Source organism: Telmatherina bonti (genome assembly GCF_933228915.1).
Source record: "Telmatherina bonti genome assembly, chromosome: 16".
Taxonomy (NCBI): Eukaryota; Metazoa; Chordata; class Actinopteri; order Atheriniformes; family Telmatherinidae; genus Telmatherina; species Telmatherina bonti.
Genome location: NC_136614.1, coordinates 26,102,815 through 26,120,393, shown reverse-complemented (window position 1 = coordinate 26,120,393; position 17,579 = coordinate 26,102,815). Strand labels below are relative to the sequence as shown.

The 17,579-nt window shown below is 40.3% G+C and overlaps 1 protein-coding gene across 1 annotated transcript in view; it reads right to left on the bottom strand.

Annotated features, from left to right (window-relative positions):
- Positions 1–2,383: 2,383 nt before the first annotated feature.
- Positions 2,384–17,579, bottom strand: part of LOC306767777 (MAM domain-containing glycosylphosphatidylinositol anchor protein 2) — a gene marked incomplete at both ends in the record, with an annotated part of 212,244 nt that continues 197,048 nt past the window's right edge. Inside the window, 5 exons of the mRNA XM_079255897.1 lie at positions 2,384–2,472; positions 3,758–3,854; positions 4,339–4,469; positions 10,934–11,095; positions 15,463–15,618. Of these exons, the coding sequence (XP_079112023.1) occupies positions 2,384–2,472; positions 3,758–3,854; positions 4,339–4,469; positions 10,934–11,095; positions 15,463–15,618 (635 nt within the window). The remainder of the gene's footprint in view (positions 2,473–3,757; positions 3,855–4,338; positions 4,470–10,933; positions 11,096–15,462; positions 15,619–17,579) is intronic.

The window sequence follows — 17,579 nt, the reverse complement described above, 5'->3', positions numbered from 1 at the left end:
CTGTTTTGCGTAGCATATTTATCTTCTTTACATTGTATCGATTTCTTTTCACAACTATTGTACACAGCTTTATGCATGCACAAACACACAACCCACTCAGACTAATCCAGGCTTTAACTGAGAGGCTCCATATGCTGAACCACAACACCCAGTTGGCATTCGTGGGATTTCTTTATACTTCCGATTGCCTTGATATTCCTTAGTGTTGCCGTTACACTATAAATAACTATAAGTAAAAAAAAAAAAAAAAGGTAAATTTGCTGTTAAATAGAGATTTGAGTATTGAGAAAGCCTGAATTTGTATGAGTAGGTCATGCATGTGCAGAGAAATAAAAAAAAAAAAGGACTTTTATATGTTGAGACCTTAAACTGTATGTTGTGCTTCCTGTACTCCAACATAAAACATTTATCATAAACCTTTGAATAGAGCTTCTTTAACATTTACAAGTTATACATTTACCAAATTGTTTTGCTTCTTATGCTTCCATCAGCTTTGATATTTTAGCAATGCAAAGGGAGACAACAAGAAGAGAAAGTAAGTTAAGTCATCTTCAAAAAAACAAAACAAAAAAAAAAAAAAGAAAAAGAGAAACAAGACACAAGTCCTCAAAACATTTCTCATAACCAACAATGAACGGAATTCTTCATTTTCTTATTTTCTCTTTTTTACAATACATTTTTTTTTTTTAAAAACCCCGCTGGTTAAGGTTATGGTCTCAGGTAGATCTTCCACAGTCAATCTTCACAGTTTGTGTAAAAGCAGAGAAACATTCTCGCTAGAGTAATAAAATATCATGACTATTATTGTGGTCATCATCATCTTTTATTTTCATATTGTTCCATATAAATGTTGGAGGATACGGATGAGACGCGTCACCCTAATGAAGAGCTTGCAGCCCCAAAGTTCCTGCTCTCCTCCCTGTACAACGCAATGTTTTATTCCACAGTTGTTCTTCTCGCTTGTTAAAAAAATGCTCTCCCGCAGGGAGGGAGAATTATGAGAAGAGAGAGTAGGGTATTCATTCCATGAAATGTCTTTATCCGTCTGATCAGAAAAAAAACAGAAAAAACGAAGAGAAAGAAAAATCCTCAGCCTCACTTTCACCGTTTTCGCTCTTTGTTTTTACCCTCTCCAAACCTGTGCTCGGGGTCTACCAGCGCTGCCCGGTTGGCTGCCCTTACCTAGAACTCGTGCGTATGCCTAGGCGCATGTGCACACGCAAACACGCGCCCTTGCATCTGCACAAACACACACAGTCACAGGCAACTGTCCCTGTGAGGAATGTAATCTGGGTTTAGCTCAGCCCCACACTCCCTCTGAACACGCATGCCCTCCTTTCAGCACTTGTGGGGCAAAAGAAACATAGAAAATAGCCCATCAGAGGAAACATGAACAGAGACTTGTTCGATGTTGATTAACACCCAGGCTCACGATTCGGTTTGTAATCTGAAGGCACTTTGTTTCATGGCAGAAAGTAAAGTGGCTTCTTGTTTCACAGGCAGACTGACTGAATATTTAAGTCAGACTCCTCTAATCGGACCTTTCGCTACGTTCTGCCTCTTCCATCTTTCCCTCCACTCTTCTTTTTCTCCTCAACCAAACCACATTTCAGCTCCTAAGCTTGAACTTCTTGCTTCCATCCATTCCAGCTGTCTACACCTGCGCTGATTTTTTTCTGCATTTATTATTCTGCCATCATACCGTCGGTTGGCCACTTGGACTCGTGAGCACAGTGTTAAAAGATACATAGGCAGCTACAAGGGAGGAAGCAGACAGAACTAAATGTTGCCCGAGTCCATGTTTTTCTACAGAGCAGCACCAAGCAGATAAAGAAATGCCAGGGTGTGACGTGAGGCTGGGCTAGAGTGAAAAACAAGTGTCAGTGATTGGCATCTGGTGCAAGGAAATGAAGATAAAGAAACACAGAGAAAGGTCTGATTCCATGTGTTTGTAAGCAGGGAAATGTTACTTAATATTCAAAAAGTCCGCTGTGTCTGTATTCGGCCGGCATCCAAAGATATTCCCATAGCTTCATAAAAGTAGTCTTGTGCTTTTCAAACTGTTCTCCCTCAATGCTCGCAAACTCCTCCGCCAAAGTCCAGGCTGATTCGTCGCCCACCTGTCTTTGTGCTCATAAACACATCCCAAGTCCTGCACTGGGGGGTTGTATTCCTTTAAAGAGCTCCCGTCAAAAGAGAATATTTAAGTTTTGTTTTTCTTTCAGAAAAGTTGCCCCCCCCCCCCCCTCCCCCCTGTGGTCTGCGGCCCATCTGGGGACCCTACTGCTTTCAGGATGCATGAATCTTTGGTGATCGGATGCCGAGGGTATAGCTCACAGATGGCGGGTCTGAACATTCGCCTCTGAGATGACAGGGAGAAGGGTCACCTCTGACCCTCCAGGAGGGTCAGCACCAAGATGACACATAGCAGCCATATATGGGAGTATGTGGTCAGGCCCTTGGCGTCGTCATCTAAGGCAGAAAAGAAAAAAACACACACACACACACAAAAGTAGTAACTGTGAGTTTTCTGTGCTTGGAGGAAGAAATGACGATTTTGTCCAGATACAAAAACAGAATAGTAAAACAATTAATCAGCATTTGTGGAAAAATTCCTTCGGAACTTGAATGCTGAGTTTCTTGGAATTTAGTTTCTTGTTTGTCCATCAAATATGAAGCCTTGTGTGTGTGCAGGATTGAGTTTTGCGTCAGTGTGTTCAGATGGGAACAAGCAATATTACAACATCAGTAGCTCTAAACAGTATTTTGTCTGATTCAGTTCCACCATCATGATTATGTATTTCCCTACTTATAGCAAGCATTTAACCAGCAAAAATAATGTGTGTTACCTCCTGTAGAAAACTACTCTGTTACCAAATAAACAGACTTAACAGAGACTTTAAGCAAAACTGCTAATAAATAATTCCCCATAATGCACCAATAACCTATGTGAGACCCTAAAACCGTCACACTGAACCATTCTCCAGAAAAAAATGAGCAACTGTGTTAGTAAGAAGTCACCTCTGATAGGTCCTTATGAGATATTTCTCAATTTTTCTGCCTTATATCACCGAAAGCCATGCAAGATTCATCATGTGAGATTGAATTGCATTATTCATACTACTCTGTCCTCAGCCTCGGCGACTACTGCTTTTTACTCCAAATGAATTTATGCAGTCGCTTTATACATATAATGACAAATAACTTGTAGAACAATAATATTGTGGTAATAAAAAGAATACATCTTGCAGACCAGTTTACCGCTCCTGATTTTCCTTTGGACTAATGGTTATAATCCACTACTGACATAAATAATTAAGAAAGATTGCCCTGATTTGTTTACGGTACGCTAATCGTCTAAGTTTGAGTGGCTTCTGGAAATGATTTTCCTTCCAATCATAAATAACAGGAATTAAATCAAAGGAACAGAGTCTGTCTGGCTAACAATATGACCTTGTCAACTGCGGGCCATTTTATGCGGCCCATTTTCTCCTTTTACCTTCTGTTTGTTCCTCTGGCACAATTACAGTTCTCCACTCAGCCAGCAGCATGGCTATCGTTCATGTAATTACAACCTAGTTGCTATGGCAACCGTGTTTTCACCACGAGAGGGTAGTTCAGTGCTGCTGCCAACTGTCTGAGATTAGATCCCCCTCCCGTAAATCTCGGCTTTGTCTGGTGATGCAAAGAGAACCCGGAGCTTAGATAAGAGGGACAGAAGATGTGAAGGGGTAGGTGGATGTGTGGGGCCACTCACTGGGCTGTGAGTCTTCACACTCCCCCTCCTTCAGCGTGATATCATCGATGGCAATGTCCCCTTCGATGCCTGGACCGCGGATACCTTCAAGAACAACCTGTGGAGAATAAAACACCTTATTATATGTCCAGCCCAGATAAACCACAAAAACAAGGAAATTAGCTTAACAAGATAAAATCTGAGTCGGTACACAGTGCAATTTAGCCTAATCGCCCTTTTGAAATTATTACAGCAGGTGGCAACATTGTGTGTTTGTGGTTTGAACAATTAACCACAAGTGTAGGATGAAAAAAAATGGAGAAAAAAAAATGATTTGACTAAAACTGGAAGACCAATAAAAATTCACCTTGTTGTGAAGTGAAAGCTTCCCGGTGGCAAAACATGAGCAACATTGTTTTCTCGTTGCTGAAAAATGACTATTTGTTGTCCACTTCTCCGCCTGATAATAAAGCTTGTGATGTGCTACATCTGTATGCAGCCCCCAAAGGAAACAAATACCTCACAAACAGGAGAAAGTAGAACAGGAAGGAGAGCTCTGCGGCTGCTCCCTGGACTGATTAGTTTTTTTCTTCTGGTCTCACCTGGAAGGACGACGTTGGATGGATGCTTACTTTGGCCTGCTTCCACCGTTCACCTTGGTTACCACTTTGCGACCACACAGGACTCTCTGAGGTCGTTTGGCCCTTCTGCTTTAGGAAGGCGTTAAGTGTTCCTACGTGGAGGAAATAAAGAGCAACTTACACACTCCAGTGCACACACCCACACACACCAGTGTGATTTCAATATCTACATCATTTTGCAACAGTGAACTCCGTTTAACTTGGTGAATCTCAACCCGAGGGTTGCGATTAGTCCAAGATACTTGCCATTCTCTTACCTCTTGCAGCAACTAATTGGTTTAAGTGGAGGAATAAAGACATATGACTGAACTTTTGCCATTTTCCCCACCGTTTGCTCCCTATCGATGGCTAATTAGGCATCTTACATCCAACCTGAGCTGTTGGCTCTCTCCAGCCAAAGCAAAAGATGATCTTATGATGACTCTTGCCTCGTTCTTTCTTTTAATATTCTTGCATTTCTTTTCTGAATTAGTGATGTCGCGTGTTCAAAACAGCCAGTGTGTTTTCTAGCATGAAGCGAAACTGTGCTGCAACGCCACGCAGCTTTATGGATGAAAAGGTTGTATAGAGAGGTTTTTCAGCCTTGGGCTGCTGCTGGACAGCAGCGTCTCCAGAAATACACATGATACATGTCACTGTGTCATCGAACAAGTCTGAAATGGGGAGTTTTACGGTCAGAAAGTTAGATAATGCATCTTTAAAGTAACTAAACCTTCTTAACCACCTTCATCCTAGGTGAGGCCACAACCACTCACCCTGAAAACTGAAAGGGAATCAGGTGAATCTCACACTGGTGGAACAAACTTTGTAAAAATAATACTGATAAAATAATGATAATACACATATAATAATAATAATAATAATAATAATAATAATAATAATAATAATAATCAGAAATGGCAGATATATCCTGACCAATTTAATCATTTAGAAACTGGTCTGCATCCAGTGGCTTCAGAGCTGCTTTGCAATGTTTCCATCAGTCAGCTGGGAGGAAATAGTCTTTCCAAAGCACACATCAACAGAAATCTGCATATGGCCACCATGACGTTGCTTTCTTTGTTGTAACATGGCAAGCAGGTTTGAGGAGCAGCTACAGGACAAAGTGCAAAGAGACCATGTAATGCTTCGCTTGCCATCAGACAGCTCTTTCTGACAGGTACCTGAAGCTTCTCTAATGCTCTTCTCAAATCTACCAGACATCTTTAAGGAAAAATGTCATTTTCCCAACAGAACACAGAAGTTACTGCCTCAGCATGTGAGTTAATGAGTTAGTTAATGTGAAAATGAAAGCGAGCGGGGCGGCTAGGGGGCTTCCTGATCCTGACTGTAGTAACCTCAACAAGGTTTATTTTTATGCTCCAAACCCTGTTTTGTCCAAAGAAAGAAAGAAAGAGTTGTGTATCCAGAGACCCACAAATCACACTGCATGACAGGTTAAAATCAAGCCATGAAGATGAGAGAATCTCTGTAGACTTAAAAGATGACATTATGGCACAGGGGCATGGAGTATAAAACAATTTCTAATGATTCAAGAGTTCCCAGAGGCACACTAGCTTCAAACGTAAAAAAGAAGGACCTTTGGATCTACCAGCTGTCTGCCCAGAGTTGATTGTCCTGCCACGTTAAATAACCCCCAATAAACCCCAAAAGTTACTTTTAAAAAAGCTGCGATGTCTTCTGAAGATATGACATTGAAGCTGAGCCCGTCAGCAGGACTACATTTTCATCATTAATCACTAAACAAACAGTGTGAACCAGGAGCTAGGAAATTCTCTAATGAGGGTAAAATCTAGGATTTTGTTGCATCTTGTGTGCAGTTTTCACTGTAGCATCCATACAGTGAAGCATGGTAGTGGCTGCACTATGGTGTGGGGTTGCTTGGTTTGTATTTGATCAAACAGTAAGATGAGCAAATCAGGGAATAGGCACTTTTCAGAGATATAATTATAAAGAGATCTCAGAACACGCAACATAAGGAGTTGAAACCGTGACCACAAGTTCATTTTTGTTCTTTTATTTATCGTGAATCTTCTCCTTGATACCACCCACAATGAAAGAGTCCATTGTGCATTCAAGTTCCACTCCAAGATAAATTGGACTTTAAGGTTAATATTCACAGTGTTTCCTGTATTTCAGATTTATATATTCTCACACATGCCAAGCAGAGCCAAAGGTTAAACTCGAGTCATATGAATTGATACATTTATTAAGCAAAAGCTCTGCAAGCGATTATAAATTATTCCGTAGCTAAAGGTAACTGAAGTTAAGTATCACTAATGGGCAATGTGTGATGAGAATTTTTGCTGAATGTAAATAAGTTCCCTGTGGAAGACAGTTCTTAATTCATCATTGGTAACAGACTCTTTCCACACAGTTCACTTTCCTTTTTATCTCTGCTGGTTTTCCACTCAGGAGAAACTACTTATTGTCAAGTCTGCATGTAAGAATGCTGCGTGGCAGATGCATTTCAACCGCATTCACGTTTAACTCTTAAAATAATGCAAACATGTTGTCTCTTACTGTTACAGGGACGGCTATGAGGTTTAAATTGAAAGCTCCCTTCAGTGAGACCTCCTGTCAGGCCTTGGGCTTTGATATAAAACCGGAGGCTGACGACACTGAGTGCAATAGTATTATCTTCTCTATGAAGCACACCAATTGTGCTATTCATTTATTTATTTTTTATTTTCCAAGCGGGTGGGTGTGAGATAGTGTAGTATCCTTTTCTATGGGCCCCAGCAGGAGCAGTACCCAAAGACCCAAATCAGGTTAGCATTAACACAACTGCCAAGCTCAGCGAGACCACTGCATTGAAGTCAAGTGAATTTCCCAACTGTGCTAAGCAGCATCTGTGCGTTGACACAACGGCAGCAGCGACTGGGACTGCAGCTTGGCTCTTGATGCATCTTTGCCTCAGCGAGGTGTCTCATTACAGCTCAACCCCCTCAAACAAAACATCCGTGTGAAGCAACCAGGGAAAAAAAAAACTCTACTGTATATGCCTCTGTTCATATTCACTCATCAGCACAGTATACACTTTCCCCCACGACAGCACAATCTCCTGTGAGAGATGAGCTCACGCGCAGAACATGACCTGCGGTTTCATCTCCTGTTGAAGTGTTTAGGATGTAGGAAGATTCCTGCTGAGCTGGCTCGCATTTTCTTTGAACTCATTGCAATGTAGGTGGTTGTGTCGGTGTCATCACATCCTGAGCAAAGGCATGTGCTGTATATACTTCGGAGAACCTGTGTTAAAATGAATACCTTTGGCAGACACTTGTGAAATTTAAAGAGATCTGAGACCAGAAAGATGTGAATGTGGTGAAAAGTGACCAGAAAGATGTGAATGTGATGAAAAGTGAGAAGTAGCTTGAGGAAATGTTCAATTATGTAATAAGGATGAAAAAGGTACAGTACCACCTTCCTTGCTAATAAAAAAAAAGACTATTGCTACTAAGAAGGTCAGATTTAAAAAAAAAAAAGACTCAGTCGGGGTGCTTGCCTGGAGACTTAATCCTATAAACAAATCCATTGTGGGCTCTAAAGGCAAACTTTGATGTGTGCTTCAGTAATTGAGTGTGACCTTGTCTCAGGTAGCCCCCCGCTAGCAAACTGTAGAGGAATTTCTTTGAGGTTTAGCAACTGTTCTCATCAGTGTGTAGGCGAGACTCCTTATCGACTGATTCTGGCCTTTAGTGCTTCCACGCCAGCTTGACTCTGACTCACCTCAACAGCACAGTCCCAACGAGCATCACACACCCAGAACATCAAGATGGAGCTGTGCCACGTTTGACAGTTCTGCGAGTCACATCTTGAAATATATACATAAAATAGTCCTTTAGCTATTTAAAACTTTTTTTTTTTTGTGAAAAACATTTATATTGGTAGAAAAAAGCACTCCCAAGTTTAGGGTGTATTTCTCCCATGGCAGCAGAAGCAGCATACGAAATGGAAAGTAGCTTTGGAGGATCTGAGCTAGGATTCAAGTCATTGACATTTAGCCCATTCATCATAACACGCCACAGCCTGGGCTGGGTTTCACCATGGATGGGGAGGGGAGCGAAGACAGGGTCTGGCTGGCGATCAATTTGAGCAAATTGGAAATGTCACGGCCTACTCAACCTCGGCAGTGAGCCGGAGGAGCTTTCATCTCCCTGCTGAGTCGCCCTCCAACACCTCTATCCTTATATTCTCGCGGCCGCCCCCGCTTCCGTTTCTCCAGATGTTTGGTCCAGCCCACCTGCTTGGGCACTTCCTCTGAGGAAGTCCCAAAAGTTGTGTGACTAAATCGTAGGCTTTAGGCAAGCCAGCGTGCTGCTGGAAGAGTCAGTTCTGTTAAAACAACCCAGACAAGTTTGATCATTCATTTCATTGCAGATTGCCTGAACTAATCATATTTAAAGTTTCGTCCCATCACATTTCAGGGGTTGCAACAATTTCCAGAAACAGCTGGGGTGCAAAAGTGTTTAATGAACTTCTGATTTGGATTTTTTTTTTTCAAAGATTGAATCATTGTCATTATCTGAGATGATCAATTAAAAGCTGTCCATAAGATTGAGAAGGAAATTTCTCCAAATTTAAGAAAATTAACAAAAAAAATTTTCGGAAATTTTTATGGAAGTTTGACAAGTATTAAAAAGGAGAAAGTTGATACAAAATAGTATATTACTTCTATCACTTCTATGACAACAACTACTACTACTACTACAAACAATAATAATAATAACAATGATGATAAAGATAAATAAAAACTATCTTACATGCCAGCAAATTGTTGAATTTAAGTATAAACAACCTGAAACAAAAACATCACAACAATATAAAACAACCAGAATCTAATAAACTGTGTGTGCTGCACGGTCGAACACACACACATAGACACCCAGCTAATCTCTTTATTCGGATGTAAGTCAGATTATGCGTGTGCATCACTTTTTAAGTTTAAAAAAGCTTAAAAATATTCAGGGAAAGGCAGAATATTTTCTGACTCTGCTGAAATTGTCCTGTTGAATCTTAAGACATTTGTCTTCTCTCATAATAATTCAGAAAAAAAGGACTCTCAATAACAGCTGTAAAATCAGAGAGAGAGAGCGAGCTGGGATGGGATGTAAATATTGATGTTGCATGAAAACATTCACTGATTTTATTGCAATAATCCATAGTTAACCTGAAAAAAAGACCTATTACTTTTGCAATTTTCAAAGCTATTTATATCAATAATGAAAGCCATTAAAAAAATCAATTGCAGTTTAGGTTAATAATGCACAAAAGAGTGTATTTAAGGTGGGAGAAAGTAAACGAGTTAGTGGAAGTGGTTGGGGCTGCAGCAGCAGGTCCAGCAGAAGCTCAGAAACACAAAGCAGGTGGAGGGTGGAGATTGCTATGATCCAATGTCTCAGCAGAACACTGCAGATGAAGCCAAATGCTCGCCGTAAATGTCTGCTCAAAAGAGGGAGCTTAGCTGCCAACATCAGCTTCAGTTGCCACTACGGCTCTCTTTTTCTCTCTACCTTCTTTATCTGAACACATTTTTTTATAAACCAAAATAAATATTTCAGCAAACATTCTGCTGCATTAGCTTTCTGTTTGATGCCACTGTATTTTCGTCTCCAAAAACCCACAAGACAAAGAACACAGGAGGCTTCGTGTGTGTTCTTACAGATAGGTGTAATGCCCTTGTGTGTGTGTGTGTGTGTGGCTGCAGTGGTTTGAATGACATTTGGGTGGTGCCCCTTCACCTGCTTCATAAACACGAGTTGCAGCTTATAATAGGAGATAAACCTGAGATGAGATTTCACCACAACAGACCTTGAGCAAAGTGTAAGTGCCTGTTTTTGTGCTGCAGACCTATTTGTGCTCCCAACTCCCAGATGCACAAACACTACAAACAGCATATACTCAGAGCAGGAGTGCTTGTGCCTGGCTGATTTGGTCCCTGGCGAAGAGAGTCTCTCGTAAACCACAGAGTGCTCCTTCAGTTGCTGCGTTATCTTCAAATGGACCATACGAGGTTGTTATCTCCATTCAGAGATGAATGTAGGAGCTAATGCCCAGGATGGGCGAGTGCACCTTTGAAGGGGCTTGTTGCAAAAATAAGATTTCTTTCCCTGGAAACATCTGTCAGCTGCATTTAGTAAATTTAAGCTTGAAAGCACAAAACTCCAAGCTTTAGCCACTGTGGGGACAAGCTTTGTGGAAATGACTAAAAATGTGTTCCTTACAGGGAAAAGCTGCTGTCGCTCTTTCTTTTCTCTGCAGGCGTGACTGCTGTCCTTCCTCTCCAGCAAACAAACAAAATACACAAAACTGTGCGATGCAAAAGTAGTGGACAGAGACGTCAGGAATTTCATCTACAGGTCTAAGTTTAAAAGCCAGCGAGGTTTCCCATAGATCCTTGGTAATGTACATCCTTATGCAACAGTGAGCGGTTGGGAGGTGCTACTGCTGCTTTAGCGACCAACAGCACGGAGCAGTGGCGCCGCTCTCTTTTATGATTGGTAATGATCTAATTAAGATAATCTTACCCAGAGATGATGCCATTCAGGTGTCTTACCTATGTGTTTTCCAAACATGTGGTAGTAGAAACCAAAGCAGTAGGCAGGTGGGTTTGTGATGCCGTAAGGGTTTTTGGGTGCAATGTTGAAAAATGGGCTAATGAGCCGTGCCTGGTCCCCGTCTTTGCGTGGTCTCGATGTCTCAATGTACATGTAGAAACCTTCGAACACAGAAATTCACACATATAATGAGGTAATGCATTATAAGCAAAATATATTTATTCAAACCAGTTTACTTATGTTCAGGATCAAATCAATTTTCCTTTACTGGACATCAGACAGTAAAGCAATATTCATAGAAATGATAATAATTGCACCAAGGGTTCTGCCAACACACACACACACACACACACACACACACACAAAATGCTCCATTTATTACTGTATGCTGCATTAGTACAGGAACATGTTGACCCCAGGGGAATTACTACATACTTTTTCCCGGTCCACAAACCGACCACTTTGCTTTTAAAGCCTGACAATGGAGAATATAATAACCTGGACCAGTTTAATTCAAGACATACAAAGAGACTGCACCTAAAAAAGGAGTCAAAGCCGACCGATTGTCAATTGTTAAAAGGAATGGTATATCACTGTAGAAAAGAACAGAGATGCTATACACACTGAACTTCTGTACTGGCCCAAGTTTAGCCCCAAATTCTTCCAATTCCATGGCCAAGTCTTGTGGCAGACTCAATCTTACACTGCCATGATGTTTAAAGAATAAACAGCACATTAGCTGAACATGTGTTGTGGTTAGCACAACACACAGGAGAAAGTCACCATGCATTAGTGGGAAAACAGCAAATATTCTTCATAAATATAAGCTTGACACTAACATAAACTGCAAAAGCCTAACAGAAATGAAACCTTCCATACCAAAGATAAGGCGCAAGTCTTTCTCTGAACTTCCTCTTCCACTAGTCACAATAGCCTGGGGCCAATTGGGGTGATAACAGCAGGGTTAAATCTATGCTCCCTCGGTTTGACAGTCGTGCTCAGCAGACAGCCCTCTGATTGTGTCTAAGGCAAAAAATCTGAAGCCAATCTGTGCCTTGCCACAGGAAAAAGTAGGAGGTGTGCGGCTTCACACCCCTCCAGCCAAAATCAAATGGAAAAATCTCCCTCTGTTGAATCTCATATTGGATAATTGTAAGCAGAGAGGAATGGGGCTGATAATGAAATGCTGGACATTCTGAAACCATTAGATGATTAAAGCCAATGTATTATTTACTGCTTCAGCTGCTCCTGGTGCCACAGCAGCATAATGGACATTTATATTCCATTACAGATAACTTCCATCAGAGCATCCATATAGAATCCTCTGATGGATTCATACATATCTGATTTTATTAATTCGTTATTTTTAAGCAACAACTTTCAGGAACGGCTGCGCACATGACGGCTACTGAATACAACTAATACAATAGATGCAGAGATGGAGATGCAGAGGCTCAATTTTTATGATTATTTTAAAGAATATATTATAAAGACTGATCATTGTTCGACTGTGCTTTGTTAAGCAATCAGTGACACAATGAGCACAGCAGTAACCATCTATTATGCAGATGGGAACAGAATCATTCAAACTTCTTTCAGTATTTGACTAAATGCCAGTTTTAATGGCATGTTTACAAATGAGGGTACAACGTAATCAAATTGTCATGTTACTGTATTTTTTATCTTGCCACATCATTTACCAATAATGAGGTACACTCTCAAAAATAGAGGTACAAGATAAGGACATTTCTGTACCTATAGGTACATTTTAAAGAAATGTTCTCTCAAAAGTACAATACTGGTCTTTAAGAGCCCAGAAGCACACCTTCAGAGTACGAAAAAGGGTTCAAAGTGACATAAAGTACAAATTTGTACCATTTCGACCATAAGGGTACCTGCAGCATTGAAAAATGTAATGTTAATGGCTGTAATGTTACAAACTAGAGCAGAGTTGAGTGATGACAGTAGTACTACTTAACAGTCATTTACTACACCAGACAATGAAGGCCAGATGCTGCAAACTAAGTGTATGGCTGGTCAGTATTTTGAGTTTTTGAAGATTATTTCTAGATTAAAGATAAGATAATATTGCTAAGTTGCATGGACCAGGCCTAATGCTGTGAAAACATAAAAAAAACATAACTTGATAAGGTGAGGTTGAACTTGATAAGGTACAAAAATAGACCAGAACTGAAGGGTACAGAAATGTCTCTCAAAAGAGTACACCCCCAGCGACAAGCATTCGTACCTTTTTAGGTACAAGATGGTACCTCTATTTTTGAGTGTGTAATCACAGTGCTTTCCTGTTAATGAGATTTATGAATTTGTGCATGGATTACATCAGAAATAAGAGTGGTGTCCATTTAAACGTGTATCAACAACCTGAGAGAACGTCTGCAGAGCCAGAGAGAGAACTGGGAAAAATGATCACTATCTAAACAGCACAAATCCATAGAAAAGACGTTGAAAGGAGGGCTTTGTTCATTGTCAACACTTGATTTGGGAGCTGTAATGATTGACCACACCCTTGTATGTTGGTGCGATGAGGCAGAGCTTAGCCTGAAGCAGTCACATTTCCATCACAAAAAGCTAAGGGAATGTCACAACGCCCACTTAAACCACAAGGTAACCCACACATTACCAGAATACATGGATACACTGAACCAAGCTGAGGCCTGACCCAGACATACTGTCCTAATCACTACACCACCATGGGGCGGGTCGCGTTGGGAAAGGACAGGTATAACATGCCCTCTTAAGGCTTTTTCACATGTAATTATATATAAATATATGTGTACATACATGTTCCAAATCCCGCAAATGTTCTCCGTTCAGATTATTTTATAAAGTTGCTGCATAATGATTGGAGGCTAAAACTGAGTTATTTTGTTTGTTTTTATATTGGAAAATCTAAAAAATCCATTAAGTTATTAAATAATCTAAAGGCATTTCATGAAACACACTTAATTTTTTTTTTTTTTTTAACATTTTTCCTCCAACCCATTGAGCTTTTATGTTGACATAATGAGGAGCCAGCGTGACGGCATTCAAACCATAATGGTCAACTTTTGCCCAAAAGTCATTGACTGTGCAGAACTAAGGTTAACTTTGATCAAACTCTGGTGTGTGTCAGTTGTCTGAAAGCGGCAAAATATTTGGCTAAACAAAGGCTTTGATGGGATGAATTGATTAGTCATAAAAACAAAGTCCATGGGCATCTGGTGTTTGGTGAATTAAGCCTTTATGTCTCTGTTTTTGTCTGCTTTTATTTTCTACTGCTAATGCTTTCAAGATAGGACAGATGCAGATAAACCCCAGCTGAGAAATATTATGTTAATTATCTTTTAGTTAGTCAGTGCAGACGTTATTGTTAATGTATCTTTATGGTGTTGTACTATTCTTTTTTAAGTGTGTTATAAGTAGTCCAAGTCTATTTCAAGGCTGTTTATACTGTATGGAAATTCCAATTCAATGCAGCCTCATTTAACATAAACCACTTTTCACGTCATTCTTGTAAAGGAAAGATTTGGACTTGCTTTTTGTTGAATATCTAAGTAAACTAAATAATTATATAACTGATCACTTGTCCCAGTAATCATTTGAATGACCCTTTAGAACATTGATCAGGCAAGAATACAGCTTAAAATGGTGACTTTATCATCAAAATGTTTCAATTGACAACAAGTTGTATAGGGTGAACATAGATGACACTTTCAGTGGATTTAGTCTAAAACAATATTTAACCTTGTTATGAAATCATCTGCTGCATTTTGTCCATTTTAAGGTTTCTCTGACAGTAACGGGTACTGGAAAGTTGCTTAAAGGACAAAAGCACGTCCAAGCAGTTTTTCTTTGGCTTTGCACTGCAGAGGGTGGAAGGGAGGAAGTGATGAAGCAGAAAGGTAATGCTTGCTAGATTAATCATCTCCCAGTTCCACCATCGCATGCAGGCTCAACACAGTTTGTTTTGTTTAATGCTTAAAAGGCTGTTCAAGTCGCTGGGCAATTACATCGCAGATAGTTCCACTTATGTAGAGATAGTGGTGTCCCCATTTACTGTCTGCAATACAGATGCAAGAAAGAGCGGGGCTCTTTTTTCTGTTATAATAATTATATAAAAAAGTTTGTATATAGGACTGTGGCAACATCCTGAATCTTTTTGTGCAACTATTTTGAGTGTTTGATATGTGCGACACAGTTCTGGCTTCACCTGCTGCTTCTGAATGTTACTCAAACAATAAATTGGAGAAAAATCATCTCAACAAACACAAATAACTTTTAGACAAACTTTTAGAAGCAGATGACTCAGACACTGAATGGAATACTTTTTGATCGGGCTCAGAGATAAGTCCTGTTGTCAGATAATGACAAAGTGATGAAAGTTACTAACCATCACTTGCTTTTTTTTTAGCAAACTTTTTCTGCATCTGTTATTGTGTTGTTTTGCAGTTAAAAGTAAAATAAAAGCAGCAGTCTAAATGCTTTGGAAAGTCAGATTCTTAATGCTAAAACATTTCCATCTACTTACCCTGCTTCGAACCGGTGTGGTCGGCGCTAGGTCCGGTGTTGGGCGTGTACTTGGTGTCACGAGTGGCAGCGCTGTGCCTTGTCCAATCGAAATCATCGTTCTTGTCCTGGGTGAACATGCAGATCGGCTCTTCCTCAAAGCTGCAGTGGAACTCCCCTGATGAGCAGGAGAGCAGAACCAGAGTCTTACATCTCCATCATCAGAAAACAGTGAGAAGTTACAAACTGCCTGGAAGCTACAGCGCTGCATGTGAGCAGCATGACACCTACTATATATTTATGAGATTTCCCGCTGTGTGTGTGTGTGTGTGTGTGTGTGTCTCAGGGGTATCCACAACAGCCTAATTCATAATTACATCTTTGCAATCCGGTGCACAGGATTTCTAAATTAAGATATGACCTCTATCTGACTACACTGTGTGTGTGTGTGTGTGTGTGTGTTTTGTGTGTTTTATTAGATTTCCCTAATAAAAATGTTTGTTTAATTAATTTCATCAACACTTAACAAAAATGTGTGTGTGGCGGTCCAGTGAGGCTTGATGGATAAAATTCAGCCTTGGGGAAAAAAATTCAATACAAATCACGTTTGAGAATTTTGAAAACAAATTCTTCATAAAGGTTTTTATTTGACATGAAAAAGGATTTCATGAATCTCTTGAGCTGCCTGCGATTTTGAACGATTCTCCTTGAAGAGGGCTGTGTGTGAAACTTGCGTGATTGTCCTTGGGTGTTTTGTAAAGCCTCACAGCACTCTGTGTAATCAGTTTGTAAAACTGACACCATGTCCCTCCTTCTCCATCAAATTCCATCTTCTAGTTGGTGAGCAGGTAGAGATATTGAGTTCCCCCTGCTCTACCTTCTCAAGACTCTGTTTCTCTTCACGCCCCTTTGACTGCAATTTTGTTTTTTAAACAGTGACGAGTGCAGAGGGAATGAAAATGCGCGTGTGTGTGTGTGTATATTTTAAAGCACTGAAACTGTGATTGTAAGTCGTACATGAGGTTATGATGGGTCGCATTGAGAGGAATGTCTAACAGTGAATATGCTAATGAAGACTTGGATATCTCTCTCACACACACACACACACACGGATCTAACACATTCGGTTTAATGAGGGCGAAGCAGCAGGATCAGCAGTGTCAAAACCCCCATTTAATCCATGTAACAAACAAAGCAAAACACATAACCAGAGGACGTAGTGCTGCTGAGCAACGTCCTTAAAGAGACAGCAAAACAGGTGCATTTAGATTCAGGATGGAGAAAATGTGCTCTAATAAATATTCATTGATTTATTAAAACGTAGCTGGGAGCAGTTTGGAGTGGTGACCTTGAGAGGAGTAGGATCTGCAGCTTTTACTCAGGTAATAGAGGTAACATAGGTTGAGGTAGAGTGTAGGTGGACGGAGCGGAGGATGGAAGTGGGCAGTGCTACGAGATACTGGCCGAGTTGTAGAAGTGGAGGAAAGAGCTCCGTTTTCAGGCACTCTTGACTCTTTTCCTTATAGGCATGCAAATGAAATGAAGGGCTTGTGCGAGACATTAACACCCCCATCCAGTGTGAGCTAAACTAAATGTTTTTTGCCTTCTGCGCCCCGGGAGAAATACAAGGATTTGGAGGATAGGTAGGGGAAGGAGGGAGGAAGAGGAGGCATTTAGGTAGGAGAGTTTCCTGCAGGGATTTGGATAATGATGTTGGTGATTAGGATGTTTGTTATTATCTTGGCAATGTTTGCGTGAACACCCACCAAAATATTAATTTATATAAATATATAAACTGCAACACACAGCAGCACACAGTAAACAATGATTAAGTGTGGGTTCTCAAGGCGTGAATAATGTGGAATTTGTAAAGTTTCAACAGTGAAATCCACAATAAATGAGACTAAACATTCAAAGAAAATAAACACATATGGCACAGAGGCGTGCATAAACTGTGCTCACAAGACGCAGGACATGCAAATATAGAGTACTGTGCAAAAAGGTGGAAACGTTCCTCATTTCTTTTAAAGCGATTTTTTGAAACAAATTAAAAAGGAACATCGACGGATATAAAGGGTATATGATAAGACAGAGTTTGTGCAGCTCAAATGAGCTCGAAAAGTCCATATTTGTTTTACA